The 22,782-nt window shown below is 41.5% G+C and overlaps 1 protein-coding gene across 4 annotated transcripts in view; it reads left to right on the top strand.

The window, feature by feature from the left end:
• Positions 1-21,961, top strand: part of NTM (neurotrimin) — a 411,195-nt gene extending 389,234 nt beyond the window's left edge. For 2 of the 4 annotated variants that reach the window (XM_081279772.1, XM_081279774.1), the window contains exons 4-9: positions 331-465; positions 2,361-2,481; positions 6,572-6,723; positions 9,778-9,813; positions 15,274-15,306; positions 20,243-21,961. In XM_081279772.1, coding sequence (XP_081135898.1) covers positions 331-465; positions 2,361-2,481; positions 6,572-6,723; positions 9,778-9,813; positions 15,274-15,306; positions 20,243-20,346 — 581 coding nt within the window. In that variant the 3' untranslated portion in view covers positions 20,347-21,961. The remainder of the gene's footprint in view (positions 1-330; positions 466-2,360; positions 2,482-6,571; positions 6,724-9,777; positions 9,814-15,273; positions 15,307-20,242) is intronic. The other 2 variants (XM_081279773.1, XM_081279775.1) reach the window with 2 other exon arrangements.
• The last annotated feature ends 821 nt before the right edge of the window (positions 21,962-22,782 follow it).

Genomic DNA, 22,782 nt, shown 5'->3' with positions numbered 1-22,782 from the left:
AGAATGGGACCACTTGGTAATATCCAGGCAGTGTAATGTCAAAATTATTAATTACTTATAGAGTACCATTAGTCATCTAGGCACCACACTTAGTTCAATTAGGAGCACAAACATTTCAGTAGGTCCACTGGGGAGCCAGGGAAAAGTTGGTGGTGAAAGGGGTAGGCAAGGTGGAGTGGGAGAATCTACTTAGTTCCTAAGGGTCTGAACTGACAAGTGGCACCATTCTCTTCTCTACAGACATGACCATTTTATACTTCTCTTTCTAAATTTATACTCTTTGTCTTTTTTTCCCTCCTATTTCACTATACCTCACTACTTCTTCTGCAGCTGTTGGCTTTGTGAGTGAAGATGAATACTTGGAAATTCAGGGCATTACCCGGGAGCAGTCTGGGGACTACGAGTGCAGCGCCTCCAACGACGTGGCTGCACCAGTGGTGCGAAGAGTAAAGGTCACCGTGAACTGTAAGTGGTCTCCCCAGTCCCCGACCCTTCATGTGCATGAAGCTGGCCTGCTTTCACAGCCACAACAACAAGCCACTCAGCAGAATCAACTGCTGACTCAGGATGAAAAAGAATGCAGGACCATTTTCCACATTCTGCTTTCAAGACCAACAGGGCCAAAGTGACATTTTTGTCAAGTCTAGAAGTCATAGTGTCACACACACAAAAAAAAATCCTTAAAGTATATTAATATAATACCAAATGTGACATGACTGGGAGATTATCAAATGGCATTCAATTCGTAAGTTATATAAGTGCATTTTGAGAACCAAAGGTTCCCCATAATTTATTCACACAATGTGGTGAGACCCCCTTCTATGTATGGATATCATCCTTTTATAAGTATAGATGTTGACATTCATGGTATGCATTCAAATTTTAAATTCAAACAGATACATTCTCTAAACCTGCGTACATGTGTATCTAAAAATTTGACTTTTACTAATAGAGGTACAGGATCCGCAAAGTTTGGGAGTCACTGCTGTGCATACCTCATTCTGCTTTGTCAACCATCCAAATTCTCTCTGACATTGATACTATTTAAATTCCCTACTTGTATACAAGTCTTTATTCTCTGGGTTCTTTTTTTTTTTATGTACATTGATTGACTGTTTCCTATGGCATTCTGAAGTTTGACCGTATTGTTTATGCTACAGGAAATCTTATGGCAGAACAAAACCCAAAAACCAAGCCAGCAACAAGAATCCTTTCCATTCAATACTTGGGTGGGTGGGGGTACAACAAGGATACTGTACTATTGGGACCTAGGTAATATGAAGCTCTTTAATGAGTAAGAAAGTACATTTAACAAGGCTATCAGTTTTATGCTATTACGATATTTTTTTACTCTATCACAATTTTAAAAGGACTTAAAATTATTTCCAACACATAAAGATGAACCTAAAATGTAAAGAAATTGAAGCAAAGGAAAACTATATTAAGAAAAATGAGTAAAAGCTAGGGAAAATCAGCACATGAAATACATACTACTAAGTGGCTAAGTTCAGGTCCTGTATATAGCTTTGAATTGGTAGAGCAAACAGAAGAAACATCACTTGCTTTAAGATTTATGCTGTCCATAAGATAAAAGCAATTTATTTGCTTGGGAGAAACACGGCTTTTCCTATCATTGAGACTGTAGAGAAAATTCTCTTCAGGTGTCTTCACAAATGGAACATTTTGAGATAACTCAACACATCATGTATGATATTATTTCTGCAACAAATAGAACAGCAAGTATATTTTGTCTTCTTCTTTAATACCTTTCAGTGCAAACTGTTGGAGTGTCATGGATAGTTTGGTAAAGACTTCAAATGAATGCAAACCAAGTATGTAGCTCTAGTTTGGTTTGGCTGAATTCAGGGATCCATGTCAGAATACTTAGAAAAATGACTGATCTGTACATCCTTCAGGCAATTTTCCATGAATATTATTTCTTGTAACTGAGCTTTTGATGGGAATTGAATAGTTTGAGGTTATATACTTTGGCAAGAACCTGGTGTATAGAAATTCTATAAGGCTGATTAAAGTAGCTGACTGTCAACCTATGAAGTATAGGGTGGATATGTTGGCATCATCCTATGAAAGTTAACAAGTTTTCACAGGAAATATACCTGAATATCTGCATCCCACCTCTGCACAGAGGAGAACAGAAGCAATCTATGTTAGAAAGATCATGCTTTTCCTTAGAATGACATTGAAAATGTTTTCATTCTGTGGCACAATTTACAGCAATTTGACAGAGCAAGTTAACAAAAGTAGGGCAGAGAGTAACCAACAAAATCCACGAATGAATAAGGCAGGCTTTTTCTTTTGAAATGCACTTTGAAATGCGATGGAATGTCTTCTCTCCGCAGATCCACCATACATTTCAGAAGCTAAGGGTACAGGTGTCCCTGTGGGACAAAAGGGGACACTGCAGTGTGAAGCCTCAGCAGTTCCCTCAGCAGAATTCCAGTGGTACAAGGATGACAAAAGGTAAAGTCCTCTCATCTCCAATCCTCATCCTTTCTCCTCAGAAGAAAGCTTTTTTTCAGGTTCCTGATTCCAGATGTTTGCAAATAAATTCCAGTAAAATTCTCTTCTAAGGTTCTCCTACCTGTAAGGGGGAAATAATTGCAAACAAGTCTTTCCTTAACATCAATAAAATTCAGCTAGGTTTTCTTATGTCACCATGCAGAATTATGAACAGGCCTGAAAGGTAGCATATTTTTAGGAAAGCAAAAATTGCCAAAGAAAGGACAACAGAATATTTCTAAAGGCCAGCAATTTTTTTCCAGGCCAAAAAAAATAATGCGTTCTGCCTGAAGCTATTTTTAACACATTCTGAGGCTTGCTTTAAAGGGTGACTGAGGGGTTCTGGGAGGGGCGCATAAGTTAGCCACAGCTGGCAGTTCTCCACTTAAATTCCAGACACCATCAGTAATGCGTGCAAGAGTCCATGACCTGATTTAACCTTTCCTTTGTGTTCAGGTTGTTCTTTCTCTGTAGGAGAAAAGAATTGGGGCTATTCCCTTCCTCCCTATTGTTGCAGCCATCATTGGGATATTTGTTGTGAGTCACTGAAGATGATCATTTTGAGGAGTTATCAAATGGCATGTCAGTGCAGGGATCAGCAACTCAGTACAGCCAGGCAACATGGCAATTACTGTTATCAAAGAGCTATTTTTAAGGAGGATGAACAACAAAAATAAATGTACAAGTGCTGTCTGTTCAGAATATTTTCATAAAAATGGAGGTGTTGGTGCTAGGAATGCAAAAATGTCTTTGAGGTCTATGGGTAGAAGAAGAAGGAGTGACGGAGGCTGAGGGCTGATTAGGGCTAAAAAACAGAGAGGAAAATCAAAGAAGAGTGATGTGAGAAATTTCAGCAATTTATTGCCCATACACTATTTGATGTACCACAACTAATTTGATGCTACATACACTATGTTCAATACATCTTGGTTTTCTTTAAGTCAAACATGGAATATTCTTCTACTTTTTGAATCAATAAATGAATTTCATTTGGGACTATCACACACAATCGTAAGATTCATGACCTTATTAATCATCACCCCTCCAAGTGACAAGCAATCCTTTTTACATTTTAAAGACATATCTGGAAGCCTCTGGTGAAGATAGCTATATTCATTCCGCCCATTTCATGAATGAAAGAACTGACATAGGAAAAGGGGAAATAAACTTACGAAGAAATAAAATTGGCTTTTGTCTTTCTTTCAAGAATTCACCAATCCCCATCATTCTTCACCACCCTACTAGGAAGAAACTGAGGCATAAAGATCTATGATGAAAAAAAAAATACAAAACAACAAAAGAACAATACAAAACAAAACACTATTAAGCTGCAGGGTCAGTTCTTGAATTTTGAATTATCTAGGTCTTAGTGAAAATTAATCAGCTGCATCCCATTATTCTAATTCTTTATAAGAGAAAAATAGAAACAAAATATAGGGGGAAAGCAAGCTCTCAAAATATGCTGAGGAAAATACAGCACAAATGGCCAATGTTGAGATAAATGGAGAGGTTTCTTCTTTTCACAGCAACCGCAGAGGGAGCCACGGTCTGCCCCAGCATTTACCAGGGAGGAGAAAGGAGACTGAGATGTTTGTTAATGGTGCTTCTCAGAGGTCCTTGCTGAGGCAGCTTTGCTTCCTTTTTTATTTTAGTTCTTCTTATGGATTCTCCTTTGCTCCCATTTCCATTGATTTTTCTCTATTTGCCACTCATTCATTTATTCCTTTCCAGTATCCTCTCATGGAATGGAGTTGCCTTTTCTCCTGGCACCTGGCTGGACAAGAGTATGCCTGCCTTGTGGTCCTTGTCACAGTCAGCTGTGTCTGTGCCACCAGAGCTACCAGGCAATCTCCATCAGGCAACTCTCAGAAAGAATATCACATCCGCCACTGGGAGAGAATAGTTCTTAACCCATCTCTCATTATCAGTGAGATGAGCTGATTTCTGAGGGAAAATGAAAAGAATCTGTGGTGGGGACAGGTAGTGTTCTTAAAGTTTAAGGTAGAAATATTTTGGCATCGTACTAGTGCCACACCACCACCTACTACTTTGTGTGTGTTATCAATCTGAAGCAGAGGAATTGGAATTCTGCACTTAATAAGGGCCACCCAACTACAGAAGCATTAGCAAATGAAAATCTACAACTTCATTAAGAAACTGAAGCCTCGTAGCAGTACTGGATGGGGGTGGGCAGAGTGTGAACACATGGAGAAGGGGAAAGCTGTCATCCCAGGAGCTGCGAAGTGCTGCAAAGTGATACTGGCCACCCTACACTGTTTTTAGTTAAAGACAGTTGAGAGCTGTCAAGCAGGAACCTGCTTCCGGTGAGTTGCTTCCCACTATGGAGCCAAAATCTAATTCACAGCTTAGTTCTGATGTGAAGGATTCTTCTTTCTCTGAGGAACACCATCAAAACCGAGAAAGGGATCAATACTTTGACTGGCTCATGGAAGCCTTCTGGTGGTGGCGTTAGGAGGCTTTCTGGGACAGTACCCCCTAGAGAATCAATGGAGACATAATAAGCTGGAAATATAAAAGTGGTTTCTGACCACAGCAGGATTCCATTTGCACAGTGCAAGCATTTTAATGAAGTCTGTGGACTCAGGCCAGTTCACTGTACCTTGATTTTTAGGCAGGAAGTCTCCCAGAGGAAACATCTTCATAATGAAAAGCAATGCAAAACCCTCAACCAACTTTCTTGGCAGATGGGTGAGAACACAAACTAGAACCTGCTTCTCTTTTCTGATAAAATTACCATCATAAGTTTTGGTGCTGGAGAGGATCATTCTGTAATCTCACAGAGATGAGGTTTCTGATAATACAAACCAGCTACACTCTATGCTAAAAAACACCATAACCCAGGGACAGACAGGGATCCTCTTGTCTAACACCAGAAAAACACATTACACTGAAAAACATTTTATAGTTGACAAAGCATCTCTTCATCATTGTCTTGCTGAGCTTCACTTACCCTTTCTGCCATGAATTTTGTCCTTCTTGGTTTGGTGATTTCAATACCAGCCATTTGCCTCAGTGCATGTCCCCTGGGCCTGATTCAGTGCACATCCCCACTTGACATCATTTTCTCACTGCAAGTTTTGCTCCACCCAGGCCCTAAACAGTCAACTTAGGCATTTGTTCATGTTTTCCGTGACCCTTTATGAAGAATGTTTTCTCTCCAATATTTTTTTCTCTTTCCTATAGCACAGAATGAGCTTCTGGGCAAGGAATACAAATTTTCAGGGAAAGTAAAAGGTTGATGTAAAGAACTTTCCTTGGCATATTGGCCTGCCACATTGATTGTTCACAGAGACAGTCTTGATTCTACAAAGTCATATTCTTTGTAATTTCTAATCCTTCCCAGATTGATCCCCTATGATACACTGGGGCGATCACTCTTCCTAAGTCCTTCAGAGTTCCCTGATATGAAAATAATCCTTGATTATTTTCTTCTTTTCCCAGATCCCCCACAAAAAAAGTCTTATCTGTAGAATGTCTCAAGTACTTATGGAAAATTTGTATTGCCCAAGTGCTTGAAAAAATAGTATTTTTCAAACCTTTCAGGTCATGCATCTCTTTGAAGCTTTAGTTTTTCATTGTCATCATCAACATCATCATTGATATCATCATCATCATCACTTTCATTAACATAATTAACAGTTCCAGACAAATAGGCACTTTCCCTTATCCACTGCATAAATGATAGTCTCCTAAAGGCCAGAGAGATGATGGTGTATATTGTTGTGGCATAACAAAGGGATAGCAAGAATAAAATGATGCATTTCTTTTCACAAGACTGAAATATGGCCATAGGAAATATGCCATCCTGTCTAGAGTATCTCCATGGGCATGGAGCACTATGGAGCGCTACGATCACCTGTGCATTGTGAATGAACATAGGGTATCATTGAGAGGAGGAAATAGTGGGGTTATTATAATGTGTGATGGGGAAACAATGAAAAGTTCATTAATTCTAGAGTCTATTTCCATCCCATGAGAGAAACTGACCATGTCTTTTTATTCTTCTCTTTATGTCTCTTATTTGTTTTAGACTGATTGAAGGAAAGAAAGGAGTCAAAGTGGAAAACAGACCTTTCCTGTCAAAACTCATCTTTTTCAATGTCTCTGAACATGACTACGGGAACTACACTTGTGTGGCCTCAAACAAGTTGGGCCACACCAATGCCAGCATCACATTATTTGGTGAGAATGTGCCCTGAGCTGGGCACTGAGAGAGTGTGAAGTGGGGAGAGTCCCTGTGGAGAAGCTGGGGAGGAGGCTCTAGAAGGATGGGTATCAGAAGTGAGTTGGGCAGGCAAGAGGGAAAGAAAGATGAGAAAGAAGAGAGAGAAAGAGAGAATGCAGGTATGAAAGTAGATATCGGGAATGGGAAAATAGAAATGAAAAAGAATTTTCATTTCATTCTATAATGAGAAAAATTCTAAATCAGGAGGAAAAGGCTTTGAGATGCTAAAAATGACATTTATGTTTTTGTTTTTGTTTCCTCAGTGGTGCCTCCTAAACTGACATGGAGACTATAATTGAGTAAAATAGTAAAGAGCCCAGAGAAGAGTATTTACTATTTCAATATTTTGCTCACTGGGTTAATATAACATATTCCCTTTTCTAAAATGTTTTTCCATCTTTTGGAAAATAAGATAAATCAAATTGTATTCATCAAAATAGAATCACAGGTCTTGGGATCCTTAATAATATTAATTTCAGAGGGAGAAATAATGTAGAAAATGAGGATTTTCCAAGTTCCCCATTTGTACCATTGGATATTGTCTGGCTGGATTAAAACATTTATCCATCCAAACCATCATCTTGAAATATGTTGCATAGTCATTCATGCATTCATTTCCTAAACAACTCTTTATTAAAGGATTAATGTATATAAGGCAAATTGCTCTAATTTCATTATGCATTTGGCAACTATCTTATTGCCAGAAGCAAGTGAACCAGCTCTCTGGTAGACCCTGGATGCCCCACCTCTCTGCCCAGAGACTGTCTATGCAGAGGTGAGCTTATGTCCCTCTGTGTCAACAGGCAGAAACTACAGGTGCCTGGCAATGGCTTGGCACCTTGATGGATGCAAATATTCCCTGCACATCACATGGTTAATTTCTGGTTGCCTTTTGTGCAAATCCCTCCACACCCCCACCGCACTTAGTGGTTCTGGGACTTTTCAAATCCATTCTCCAAAAACCCCATGTTGAAAAGTACTCTTAAATGTAACATAAAAGGGGAAAAAAAGGGAGACTTTGACAGATAATTGGCAAAGACATAAATTGTGGTTATTCCCAGAAGTCCTGGATAATCCATCCCCTCAACAGCCACACCCCTGCCCTAACCCTGCCATATGACCTCAGTAGAAGTGTATGTTCCATTGTGACATCTTTGCTTCCAAATCACATTCTCCCAGCCTCTTATTCTGCACATAAAATAAAGCCCAGCTTTATCTGAGAGGACTGGGAAAAGGAAGGCTGCCCTTGATCCCAGAGCCTCTAGCACAGAATGGACAGAGCTATGATTAGAGTGATTGATCTGCCTGGCATCTCTCACACAGGGAGAGTCATGAGTGCCCCTCACATTTGTCAGGCCTTTTGTTTTTGTTTTTGTTTTTTTTGTTTTTTGACAGATGTCTGTCTGCAGGCAAGAGGGCCAGAATTAGAAAAGAACAGGCCACTCCTTCCTCTGTCTTGCAAATCTAAGCTCTTCCACACTCTCCCTTCTACAGCTTTCCAAGTCCTACTCTGCAGCCACAGGAGTCCTGATTCCTGTAAATAGTCTTCCTCCTCCTCTGACCTTTTCTTTCTTCTGATTTGGATGCAGAAAATGGCTTTGCCATTGAATTTATCACTACTGTCTAATCCCCTAGCCTCCTCCCCTTAACCCTTCTCAAGATGAGAATAGGGAGAAGCAGCAAACTTAAAAGAAAAAAAAAGGAGTGAAATAACTGGAGTTTATGACAAGACAAGCAGTGAACCATGTGTCATAAACACGCTTGTTTCAGCAGACCCATTTGTGACCATTACAACTCCTTCTTCTCCCTGCCCTCCCCCCATTGCATTAAAAGCATTCAACCTGTGCTAACTTTTGGGGGTACTTCAGCCATTGTCAGCTTTCTAGAGTCCAGGGTTCTCTAAAACCAACATTATACAATGATGGTACCTATGTGAATAAGTTTAGAAAGACTGGTTCAAAGATGAATGGGTACATGTGGGGTCCTCTTTAATGCAGGAATTCTCAAAGATTAAACCCATTAATGTTGAAGATGAGCATTTTCAACCCATTAATTCAAGCCAAGTCTAGTGCAGACATTATCATGGCTTCTAAGCTCATTATTGAGTTTATTTTTTTATCAAGTTGCCCATCATTATTATCATTGAGGTTCCTATCAATGAAGTCTTTTGACAAATATAAATTTATTAGGAGATTTTCCATGTCATTTTCCTTTAAGTTCTATCAAGCAGATTGGGCAGATGGAAAAGCAGCAGCATTTACTTCACATGAGTATATGAATTCATGATGAAGTTCATTCTCCAGTTGCTTTACCAGAAAGCCAGCTAAATTATCATAATTTTGCCACCACCTTGTACACAAATTGCATGCTCTTTCCATGTGTCCTAGACATTGAAAAGTGAGGAATTCTGATGCAAGATATTTCCATTGTGATCAGGATCTTGGGGAGACTTAAGAAAAGAAGCAGCATGCCCATTCCTATCTCAAACTAAGTGGGCTCCAAGCATCTCATCTCTGGGATTGCAGAACTGGCAGTAAACAGGAGAGTTCTGCTGCCACATTCCTGAATCAGTGATTCCTGGGAGATCATATTCCAATCATATTGCCATGGGATCAGAAGTTCTTGAAGTTGAACTTCTTTGAAACACCAGGAGTGAGGATATGGGAGAGAAATCTCTCTAGAAAGAGGCTTCAGTCATTTGTTTCAAATCAGTACCTCAGCTCAGCACAAGTGCCAAGTGAATTCATTTGTACTGGAAAATATATATAGTAGCCAGGTCCTGTTCTTCCCAACCATCCCATCCAATACAAAACATAAAGCATCTCAGTGTTTTTCTTGCTGCACCTTGTCCTACCACCTTTGGTTTTTGTGTCTTCCTTTATTTATCCATTTCTCCAAAAATGCTTGTAAAAAGACAGTATACAAACTATATATGACAAATATATAGCCACTGTATATAATATATGTGTTTGTTTTCATTTTTCTCTCTTGTTGTCCCTCACCCGATTTAGAACTAAATGAGCCTACAAGCTCAACTTTGTTGCAAGGTCAGTATCCCCCTTGCTTTATGTTTTCTCTCCCCCCCCTTCAATCCCAGAGCCCCCACTCCTCTCCCTTTCCCCTGTTGTGCATTACCTGACACTCCTTTCAGTAAAATTGTTTAGAAGATGGTGGTGGAAGGCTCTTTAAGGAAGTTATTGGGATCTGGTGAAAATCCAATGACAATTCTCTTTTCTCTGCTCACCCCTTGCCCATAATGCCCCAGGAGGTTTTCGAAGGGAAAGGAAAATAAATATCATTCACATCTCCAAACCCAGCGATTAGCATGAAGGCAAAAGGTTAAAACTAAATCTGAACTAAAACCAACTGAGCAGCTTTCATAAAGAATCCTTTTGATACTCCCTCAGCAACAAGGTCAAACACATATATTTGGATGATTGAAATATTCCATCAAGTGCATCACTTGGCTCACATGACTCTCCAAGGGAGAGAAGCAGGCTGGTGCAGCATGCATGTTTGCCTACAAGTAATGATCTAGAGAGGGTGCCTTCACTTTTAGTTCAGAGCCTGACCTTCCATAGTTCTCTGTTTTGAGGTAAGTCACTAAACTTTATTCAATTTCCTCTTCTATAAAATACAGTCGATTTGTCTTATCTACCTTACAGAATCAGACAACATTCAACTGAAAATATGTATTAAAAAGACTTTGAAAACATGTGCATTTTGAATCTCCAGATACAAGTCAAAGAGAAAGAGTTACTTCGATGGAGACCATTCCTTCATGGAGCATCCTATGGGGTCCATTAACTCATCCTTCAAACCCTTTTCCCAGCCCCTTGACATCCCTTCCACATCAAGTCCTTTTCTCATGTCCACTAATCTAGTGTAAATGACCCATTAAGGACATGCCTGAGCATTTGGGCTGAGGGGTAGAATAAAACTGGTGCCTTTTGGGTGTTGTATTTCTCCTCTTAAGGACAGTGCTGAGTCCAGCAATAGCCCGGCAGAAAGACAGCTTATGAAAAGAATGAGGGGAATGGTTTTTCCCACCTCCCAGCCCAACCTTCCCACCTCCCTCTTCCCACCTTACCCTGTTCCACCATTCACATTCCAGATGTTCATCCTGTTCACCCATTCACATTCTAACTGTGCAAATGATCATAGAAGGACAGTTTTAGACCTGGGAGGTGGATGGGAGAGAGAAAGAAATGAATTATGTGAGGAGCTGTTTGACAAATGAGGAAAAATGCTTGTATCTTGAAAAGAGTCAGGGCTGCATAGTTCACCTTAGTGATATATAGTAACTTGGTAATGAACCATGAACAGGAAAACAAAAGAAAGAAAGAGGAAGGAAGAGGAAAGTAAATGAACATATTCAGATTCAAGTTATGATTTAATGTATGATTATTGAACCTCCATGTGAGACATAGTCACAGATGTGAAACAGCATTAGAAAAGTAGCTAACATAAATGGCATTAAAGGAAGGAGGGACTGAACTTACAACAAATGATTCTTCAGAAGTGCCTTCAGAAGTTACTAAGCTAATTCTGGCTACTTAGGGCTTTATTCTCAGAGGAATCAGAAACATCTGAAACTTGGGTAGTGGTTTCTAATAAGCTAATATATTCAGCTAAAGTTATATGCATCATTTCACATCAAATTCATCAGCAAAAAAAAAAAAAAGCCGAAACAAAAATAAAAATAACCTGAACACTTTGCCTAGTGGCTGAATATGGGACTTGGAGCTGGAGACATTGTTATCAGGATCTACCTGCCAAGAGAGGGCTGGGTTGTTTCTCTCTCTCTCTCTCTCTCTCTCTCTATATATATATATATATATATATATATATATATCACTCTCTCTTCCCTCCCCCAGTGATTTTATTTTATATGTTTATTTTTGTGAACTGATTGATTTGGGTGGAATGATCCCTATGCCAACTTTCTAGTTTCATTCTCTGGAAGTGTTCAGTCCCTCTTCCCACCAACCAGAAGTAGTAAGTCACAGACATTTGCAATATTCTGACAGTTGAGTTGTGTGGTCTTTAGTATAGCTGCTGGACTTTTTGATACAACTAGGAATATTTTAAAGGAAACAGACCTTGACCCTGGGCACACTCACCTCATTCATCTGTGCTCAGTTTTCCTTCTTCCTTTGCTACTCTCTGATGCAATAGAGAGCTACCTGTTTTCTCAGGGAATACCTTCAAGTTATGCACATCTTATCAGGGAAATGTAAGAAAGATTTATACCAACATGTGGATTTCCACTGACAGGGAACACTGGTTTTTCAGAGAAGTTCAAAGCTATTTTTGCTACACAATATCTGGATAGACTAGAAGGATTTTGATAAGGGAATTTCATTCCTCCTCAGCATTTTTTTTTGCCACCCTTGAAGTATTTCTCTGCCTCCCTTTTGCAAACACAACAGATTGCATGTCACCTTCTCGTATTAATATTTGGTGGTGCAGGATTCTTGCAATGATAAATAAGGACTCGGTGCTATGCCAACCATCCCTCATGAAACTTCTGCACAGGCCAGTATGCGGGGGCCCACACTGCAAGCTCAGCGGCTCCTGGGCTGCTCATTTCCCATCCATTGGCCTTTTGTCTTTTATCTTCTAGGCATTAAGGCAGACTTGATGATATCAGTGGGCTGGGAAATGTGGGCTGATTAATGCCTGTGAACCTCACAGTGACCATCAAACCAATTTATTAAAGAATGGGGAGCAAAAGTAAAGTCTAGATATCAGAAGGAAACAATTGCAACCACAGAAAAGATGATCAGTGCTTCTCTGCAGAGGATTAAAAATAGTCAATTAGGCCAAGCCACCAAGGCATCCACAATTAGCATTTCTATGGCACCTGTATGTTAAAAATAAGAGAAAGTGCAAAAAGAAAAAAAGAAAAATTTCCCTCATCCTCTTTCTGGAAAGGTGGTATATCTGTTCTCATCCAGCATACCTCTGCTTCTTATTCAAATAAGACAACAGCCCAGAGCTTTCCTGACTGTTGGATTCAGCCATGAGTATTCAGCTCTTTGCTGGAAAAAAAAAATCACTATGAGTTGAGCTGAAACATTGAATACTGACCAGTTGGAGACTTGGGGTGTATGTATGGGATTCTTTTACCTTGCATTTCCTTCTTTTCTTTTTCTTTCTCCCTTTTCTTTTCCCTCTTTCCCCTCTTTTCCTTTCTACCTGTATCCCCTTTCTCCCCTTCCCTCTCTTCCTTCCTTTTTCTTTCTCATGACTGTATTTTCCCATTCTATGTGGCTCCTTCTTAATACATCATTAACAAAGTGATCAACTAAATTTCAGTCAAGGTCCTGCTGAAGAAGGATGTATGCTTGGATTATCAGGGATTGTTTCTTTTCCTGATAGCAAGATCTTACTCAAACACTTTAGTTTGTGGCTCGAACTGGCTTTGAAGCCACAAGCAAGATTTGTATTTCTAGAAGGTAGAGCCAACAGAAACATGTCAAGCATGTTTTGGAGGACTGACATTGAGGAGCATTCTTCTTACATCACTTCTTAGTGCCAAAGGTAAAGGAATGATGGGCCAGAGCACAGCATGGTGGGTTTGAAGTAATATGAAGCTTATCATGCTTAGGTTTCCCTTTCTGTGCTAAGAAAGGGTACAAGAACATTCTGTTTACCTGGAAGGATTGACACATTGCTACTTGGAAAGACCCAAGGTTAAGTTCTAGCTGAGGTCATGGGTGAGTGTCAAATTGTTCTTTATCTTCATGGATGCTCTTTAGCATTGAACTTCTTTGAAGTAGTGATTGTTATAGATTTAGCAGGGGTGGGGAGCTGGGGAGCTAGACAGGAACAATTAAGCTAAAGTTGTTTTCAGATCATTGCTGTACAGATAATCTCTTCTGGTTGTCTAGAGCAGGAACTTTGCCTTTGATTTTTTCCTCTCTTCCTGATAGTCCCAACTGCCAAATGGAAATGTCCAGTGTTCTTCCTCTAAAAGTCTGAACCAGCATCCCCTTCACTCTGTGGGTGACTGTTCCCCAAGCTTACCCTTTATTGCACTGCTTATGGTTTGGGGGTAAAATGTGTGTGACTATTCATCTTCTCAAGTCTCTCTTCAAACTGCCTTCATCCCAGTTATCTTTTTTCACACAGGGAGATCCAGAAATCAGTGCTACCTGAATGAGAACATTAGTAAAAAATGCCCTTCCTAAAGTTCTGGCTGTTTTCAAGGGCCCAGTGAGCACTCTAGGGAACTGTCCCTGCTAAAGGCACAGACAACATAGAACCATCACTTCTGGACTTTCTCTACTATCCCAACTTTACATCAGATCTTCCTTCAATCATAAAACATTTAACCATAGATCACCACTTATGTTTTTATATCTTCAGAACAATTTCTCAGGGTTGCTAAAGTCCACTTCAATAGAGAGGGATATCATATATCTGTGCCTTTAAAAACACAATGATATCTTGAATGCACAAGTATGTATTCATCTGACTTTGAACAAACATTATAGTTGCATTGAGGAAGACAGTTGTATCTAGGTCATCTTTCTATATCTGAGGACATTTGTCAGTTAACATAGATTTCGAAGCCATCCCTTCAATCAAAAGTCTTTAAGGACACTTTTCACCCTCTCAGTACCAAGTGAATAATTGCAGAGGCTGCTAAAGAGGGAAGTAAGAGATTAGAGATGATTACAACTTCTGACCAGACAAAAACACCTCCTATCCACAGAAGAGCTGGGGGAGCCTCTGTGACGTGTTCTGAGAGTTTGAAGCTAGCAAATTGGGAATCTTCCCTGGTCTAACCAACAAAGAGGAACTGGCTCCCCAGCATTTCTACAAGGATGTGCATCAAGTGCAACTGTGGCAGCACAGGTGTGGATCTTTACTGCCTCATGTGACCCAAAGAGATGAGACCCAACAGGACCAAGCTGGTATTGTCTGACTCATCAAGAAAAGTCAAACTTCAAAAATCTGGGCTCTTCTGGCACTTGAGAGCTTATTCACTGGTGCTTCTAAAATGTATAGCTAAAATCAGGTGAAAGTTTTATATTTCAAACCAAACATGGGCACCCATATTAAAACTACTGTATTTTACATCCATCTGTACCAGTCACTTTTGTACTTAAGACCCACACTTCAACACTTAGGAGTTACTCTGATGGCCAAATACAGAAATTTGTTTTACAGAAAGGTTTTGACATGACAGCTCAGGCTGCAGAGGTGTCTCCTGTTAAAATGAGGTGGATATTTTGGCTCTGCTTTAGTCTGTGGTCTGTTCTGACCATTACTCATACCCTTTCTTAGTCCCAGTTCACTTCTATCTGCCTTAGAACATTGACATGGGTCACTATGAGTGCTGGGCTCTGGTCAGGACAACGAGAAGGAGGTTCAAGAGGCCTGGGGAAGCTCTTGGGCCTGAAGAATCACCAAGTTCCTAAAACCATCTGAGGGAAAAGTGAGCACCTCTAACTACTTTCTATCTTAACAGTGGCCTGTTTTTTAATTTCTTTTAGAAGTGAAAACTACAGCCCTGACCCCTTGGAAAGGTTAGTATATTTATTTTCAGGAAGCTGCTGCTTGGTGGGGTATGTAAAACTCTTTACCTTCCTCCAGGATGCCTTCTTTTCTAAGCTCACACCAGGAAGCAGCCCAGAGGGAACCCTTCCCTGACCTTGAGCATCTCTGTGTCAATTTCTATTGACCCTGTCCCTAAGGACATCCCATTCTCCCTGGGTAGCTTCCACTTGCACAAGTCTAACTTGTCTTTGCTGGCGGCACTAATGAGCACCTGTCAGTGCCCAGAATAGCTGCATCTCTGGGCTCCTCTGTACCAGGCCTGCCTCTTTCCTTGCACAGGAATGCTCTAATGCAGTGATCTTCTTAGACCTTGGCCTTGCATGCTGCCCTTTGCTTATTCCCTTCTCTCTCTCTCTTTCTCTCTCTAACTTGGAACTGGAAGGGCAGTGATGGGAGGGAGGGAGAAATGGGAGGAAGGGGGAGGTTCTGGGGTGAGTCACTTGGCTAGGAATAAAATATGTCTTATTTGCGGCTTTCATTCCTGCCAGATGTTTCCGATGGATAATTGACACTCATCACAGTTCTCTGGGACCCTAACTGTCCTGGTAATTAGTCTCTTTAGGCTTCCGCAACTCTCTAATGAGATAGAGGCAATAAAGACATCCAATGTGAAGTGGAAGTATGGCTGGATGAAGAACAGAGGCCTCAAATGTGTGGCCCTATCACCAGGCAGATGGACAGAACTGTCACTCTGGCAGGCACCACCTCTAAGAGGCCTTGCTCCCAGGACACTATGATTCTTGTCTTCCTGGACAAACAACCTGATCTCATACATTTTTTTTTTTTTACGTAGCATTCATTTAAAGTGGGAAAAAAAACAGTCATATGTCTGTGGTGCCCACCTTAGCCAGTTCCCAGTTATCACAGGCTCTGTGGGCCTCACTCTTTCTTCTCTTTATTTCCTGAAGATCAAGAGTTGTACAAAAAAGCAGCTTTGAGTTAGTGGGAAGAAAATTGCCTTTGGAGACAGAAGTCAGGGGACTTGGGGAAAGCCACTTAAGCTCTCTGAATTTAAGCCTCCATCTATTATAAAAGAGATAATAATCTGCATCTCCTATATGAGTCTCATCAGTACTGTGATAGATAACTTTCCACCTGAAAGCATTCTACCTGAATTCCTTGTCCACATAACTTTGCTTCTATGTAGACACTCACTCAGCACCAAAATTTTTAGTGACTTTATTGGACAGGTAGAAAAAGGGAAGAAGGGTATCTGGAAGGTAAAGCAAAGACAAGATAGGAAAGTAATTTTTTTCCCTCTCATTTGGTTTGATTTCTTTCCCCATATATAATCTTAAGAGAAAGAAAACACAAGGATAAAGTAATTATGGACACATCAGTGTGAGTCACAGTACTCTGTACTTCCATCAACAAACATCTATTGAATACCTGCCATAGGCCAATGAGACATAAACTCTGCCTTTAAGAAACTGGTATAACAGAGGAGAAACTACAAGTTATACAAACAAAGACAATTTGAATATGGCAGGGGTGGGGAGTGTTTTAGTACAAGAATGTATAAGATATTGAGAGCACCAACCCAAGTGGATTAAGAAAGGTTACCTGGAAGAGGTGATTGAAGGCCAGAACAGAATCTAGAATAAAGAATAGGAGTGAGTTAGATGAAGTACATCTCACGTAGAGGGGCAGAATGTGTGAAGTTGAGGAATAAAAAGAATATGGCTAGAGGGTGCCCACCCATGTGTGTGTGGATATGCCTGCGTGTATATGCATGTGCCTGTTTTACATGGGACAAAAGGCACTGGAAGATGACGCAGGAAGAAAGGCTGATGAGGTAGCTAGCAGGTAGATCATACAGTGGGGTGCATTTTCTGCCAAAAAAATTTGAACATTTTTCTTAAGACAATAAGCCTCAGATTAGCAGCATGATTAATTTGGGATTATAGAAACACCACCTTGGAATTAGCATAAAGAACAGATTTGAGGGGTCAAGGCAGCAGGTGTCAAGGCCCAGGTGGGGAACATTTTGTGAATGGAGTGGTGGGGATAATTCCTGCTGTCTCCTTTGGGAGGATTGTGTGGGGTACCTGTGCCTCAGGGAACACCTCTGTCTCCTGCCCTTTCTCTCTAGCTTCCTCCAGTTTCCTGCTAGAATCTATGGAAACATAGTAGTTAGGGTCCTGGGGAGGAGGAGGACTGCCTGTGTGGACTAGAGGGCGTGGGCAGACTGGACTTGCAATGCTCAATGTGCATTCCTCATGGACAGTGACTCTGACAGCCCCTTCTCAGGCCTGAATAGGAGAGCAGAAAGGCCCCTGAGCTTCTCCAAGATAATGCTATAAGCAAGAGGAACCATAGAGAGGCTCTTGGTGCCCTTTTTCTGTTTTCTGTAGAAAACATTGTCCCTACCACAATAGGTTAGAATCTGTCTTGAAAGACTCCCTATGGTGCTTCTTAGCAGGAAGCAGAGCCACAAAAGAACTCTGAGGGGTATCCAAACAAGGCACCACAAAGAACACTGGGCAGAGCCTCCAGGCCATTGTGACTTGACACTGGGGGTTGGCCTTTGCCAGCTCACAGGTACCTCTTAAGCTATAGAATCCCCCACCCAGAAACAAGATGTTCAGCCTTTTCTTACATGGTACCTAAGTCAGGCCCCTGTTGGGCTGTACACCTGGCTTGTGGTTCTGTTTGCAGGTCAGGCCTGCAAGGAGGAATGCAGGAGAGAAGGATGCTCTCAGGGATTTGGCATTTGTTCTCTAACTCCTTTACCACTAGGCATCTTGTTTGCCATGATGGGGAGCTGACAGGAAGAGAACAGGGTATTCTGAGACTGAGTAGAGAGTTGGTTTCAAAGCTGTGTCTGTGGAGTGTTCAGAAGAGCGCAGTCAGTAAAAGAAACAAGAGTTCAGGTGTCGACAACTCTGGGTCCTTCCATGAGCAGAGGGTACCAGATATGCAGGACACATTTGGAATTGTTCTGGGGCAATGTGCATATATGGAGATGGAATGTGACCACTAGATCTGTCCAGGGGAGACATGGAACTGGGCTCCCATAAAAGCCTTTTGGGTCAGGAGGACTTGGAAATAATAATCTTTGTCTCTTAGAATCCTTAGTCTCAGGTCCAGGCAGGGTTCTTGTTGGGAAAGGTCTTGGAGTGGCCCAGAAGAAAGGACTTTATCAGAGGAGAGAAACATAGCTTCTTACCCTTAAAAGTGACAGAGAATGGCTTCTTTCCTTTGGCTCCAAGGAAAATGTTCTGTAGATCACAGTGGTGGTTTGTGTGGTAACATAGTAGTTAGATTCCAGAAGACACAACCAGTTAGTGTCCTATCTTAAAGGACCAGCAATTGAAATGTAAATCCTCATGCAAGTCCTTTTGTAACCAAGGATTTTTGTGGCCCCAAGGATGCCATCAGTTTTGTGTTGCCCAGCAGGTCACCTCCTTGCAGGGTGGAGAGTAGAATAGATTTCCTGAGGACTTCTCAACTTGGGGATTTTCACTGCTGCAAACTTCTGGCCTTGAGAAAACTGAACTAGATACCAGAGAAACAAGAGTTGCCCTGCTATATCTCAAATTTGTGACTATTTAGCTACCACCCCCAGATCAAATATTTATTCCAAAGGGATAAAAAATACAATCACATGGGTAGTGGCCCCAGGTCTGAAGTTTGTCATGTCCGTGACAGGACAATCCCATATGGAATCAAAAAGCCAGGTTTGATTCTGAACTGACTTAATTAGAAGTGACTCCAGTGCTGAGCATCCAAGTCAGTCAAGCAGGTTCAGGCTCTGTCGTTTATTCCCAACCCTGTGAAGAAATGGACTGAGTATAACCACCAGCTTTAAATACCTCTGTGAAATTCAAGGTAGCAGAGAATGTGAGGACACACCCAATCAGAGAGGTATCTTAGTTAATCAGTCACTGAAGTCACCTGGCAACCAAACTTAGGTATTTTTCAGGAATCATAGATCCATTTGGAATTGGGGTTTCTTGGCCACAACGGTCTAAGTAGCCAAAAAGCTGATGTTTCAGAGCAATGGAGAAATTACTAGGGAAATTTTTGGACTTGAAGTCCTCTTGCTTCTTGTGTTCAGCTCCATCTCAAAGAGCATCTGCTTTGCAGGCCTGGTTAGTCTGTGCCTCATAGGGAAATGTGCCCTCCCTTTCCCTTGCTTGTCCTTCAGGATGGGTCCCCAATTGGTTTTGTCTTCTGTACTCCAGTGTCCATTTAAATCTTTAATTACGTCAATGTCCATGCAGAAAACAGCCTCCTCTTTCTTTACTTTGTCCCACCTCCACTCTGTTGGGCTGATTTGGGGCCTTCCAGCATCTGATTCATGAGTTACATCTGCTATTATCTTGTCCACATGGGCAAGAGGCCAAGCACTCCAGCGCACTACCCTGAGATGGAGTGATTGACAGAATGGACTCTGTGCCCCATGCAGCAGTAGCAGCCGGCAGACAGATTGTTGTTTTCAACAGGTCCTTTTCTGAACAACAGGTTGAGCAGCTGGAGGGTTGTGTGAATGATCAAGGCAGTCAGAGCTCAGAAGGGGTTAGGTGAGAATACAAACTTTGCAAGGGGTTATTTTATTGAAACTCCATGTAGGATATTTATTCATCAGCCACCTTCTTGAACTTGACCTTGAGCCATGGCCTTAGCACGTTTATAAAACAGTAAAGGAGTGATGCCAGCAGGATGCTTTAACCTGAGCCTCCAGTTCTCTACTTGCCAGGGAAGGCTTCCCATGGTGTCCTGTGTGCATGGATGGGTCAGAGCTTGAGAAAGTTCATTTCTAATGCTGGACCTGAAATAGCTGATGCTCCACTTTAGGGATGCCTCAGCAGAGCTAAGTCTTATGACACCAGACCAGGCCACTCACAGGATTTTCTTCCACTTTACAACAGGCAGCTCATGACCAGTGCGTTCTTTTCACAGGCCCCGGCGCAGTCAGCGAAGTGAACAATGGGACGTCGTCACGGAGGGCAGGCTGCATTTGGCTTCTCCCTCTTCTGGTCTTGCACCTGCTCCTCAAATTTTGATGTGAGTGCCACTTCCCCTGGTGGGGAAAGCTGCCGCCACTGCACCAACAACACAACCGCAACGGCAACCTGACAGCAACAATAAGAATCAAATGAAATTCAGAGAAACACAGCCTAATGGGACAGAAATTCGAGGGAGGGAAACAAAGAATACTTTGGGAAAGAAAAAAAAATGTTTTAAAGAGGAAATTGAAAATTGCCTTGCAGATATTTAGGTACCACTGAGTTTTCTTTCTTTTCCCAAAACGGGAAGAATGCACACCCGGCTTGGGCCCACCCGCAAGCTGCACCGTGTGACCTCTCTGTTGCCAGGGTGGGCAAGGGCTCAGATGTTGTGCCCACTAAAGTGCCCCACCATGGAACATTCTGGAGTCGGCCATCCCAAATTCCATCCGTCAGTAGAGACAAACGCAGAGTGAGCCATGCAGGCTCAGATGTGCCACGGCGGGCCCTTTGGTAGACTGCGCCATCATTGTGTGTGTCATGAAATGTGAAATTAAAAAAGAAAGAAAGAAAAAGGAGACAAGACAGCCTGACAGCAACAATGATCCCACAAACAACAGTCACAAAAAATCTTGTTAAACATTTTTTTTTTCTGTTTTTCATTTTACTACATGGACATGATGGATAATAAGGGATTCTGATTCATTTATTAATTTTATTAATTATATTTTCTGATATGAGTCTAGAATTAGTGCAAAAACAAGACAAAACTAAAATATACACACATGAGAGGGGTAAAGAGAAATGTGTTTGTCAAACATTATAGAATGAATAGTGTATCTCTTAACTAGGTTTACAATAGGTGGACCACACACCAGGAATAAGGACCTGGTGAGGATTTGGCAGATCCACCAAAAAAAAAAAAAAAAAAAAAAAAAAAACACATCCAGTTTAACCAACCTCTCCACCAGCGCTACAGATTCCTCCTTTTCTGGCATTTCATGCAGACAATACTATGCTATCTACATACTGTTTAGAAATGGAAAGTTGATCACACTGTATCTTGGGTTTGTTGGCTATGCTTCCTTTGATGACATATATTATACAGTATATATATACATATATTTTTTTTTGTTAGAGTTCTAGCCATTTTGTTTCTCAGCAGGGTCCTTTCTCAGACATTACTGCATGCTGTATATGGCGTTAGCTGTGTGTTGATCTTCTAAAAGATGATAGAGTTTACTGGTAATTGTGTAATCAGCTCCTGCCTTTTTATTTTCTTGGGTTATTTACACGTCAGAGACATTTATAAAAAAGTGAAAAGCAAAACAACTAATACCAGGCGCAGCATTTTTCCAGGTGTGGCTCTCTGAGGCGAAGGCCCTCTTGTCCCAGGTTGCCTCGCTTCTCCATCACGCCTCGGGGCATTAACAGACAGCAAGCAACTGAACAAACTAAACCGTCAGTAACCACTTGCTTTAGCCCATTATGGGAATCCCTGATGCCTTTGTGACCACTGGAGAATTTAATCCTCTTGGTTGATTTTATTTAATTTCCCACCTTTGTGTGAGTGTGTATGAAAGAGAAGAAAAATGCAGTTTTTAGGTAACCTTTTTTTTCCTCCCGCGAAGTCTGGGAACCAGAGCGGCCTCGGGGAGGGGTTCTGGATGTGATGAGGGAAAGTGGGATTGGGGGATAGGGGAGGGAAGGGTTGTCTCTGACTTGACATTAAAAAGTGTTCCATGTCCCTCTTTACCTGGTGTGGTACCTCATTCTGCAGCAGGGGAGGGGAGAGGTACAGAGCCTACCTGGCCAGGACTGAAGAACAGGGAGTGGGGATGGGATCTTGTACCCTTCCTGGAGTGGGTGGGAGTATACTGAGACAGGCAGCCCAGACAGGAGACCACCTCACAGAAGCAAGGGGTGGGAGTGGCATCTAATGGGGACTGTCTTCAGTACCTTCAGAATACCATGGCCTGGCTGCTGGTACCCCACTTGTATTTAAGTCCTTCACCTCCTCATAGGGGAGAATTTCAAATCCAGTCATGGAGAAGGCTTTTAGGTCTGTTTCTGGTAAGCAATAGAGTGTGGCCATCACCAACATGGTGGTGATTAAATAATCCTGAATCCCATTACCCAGTGTTCTGGGGACTCTCTTCCCTCCATACCTGTCCCCTGCCCCTGAATCTCACCTCTAGCCACAAATTCAGAGGAAAGGCAGATTTTAATGCAAAATAATATTCATGTAATTCTGTTATGGGTGGTTCTAGAAATTAAATAAGCAGCACAAGGGATCTTCAGTGCCTCCTGAGAGGAGTCAGAATGTTTGGAAAGGAGAAGTATGATTTCCAGAGGCCACTAGCAAAATGGAGAGGAGATTATTGACTTCACTTTCCTCTGTGCCCCTCTGCCCTTCCACCCCAGCCCAGCCCTGGGTGTCAACTTCTTCCTGGCAGCATGGTATGGGAACAGGCTGGCCCTGGCCAAATCTCT

Source organism: Spermophilus citellus (genome assembly GCF_964194105.1).
Source record: "Spermophilus citellus genome assembly, chromosome: 2".
Classification (NCBI taxonomy): Eukaryota; Metazoa; Chordata; class Mammalia; order Rodentia; family Sciuridae; genus Spermophilus; species Spermophilus citellus.
This window is presented reverse-complemented; position numbering and strand designations above follow the sequence as displayed.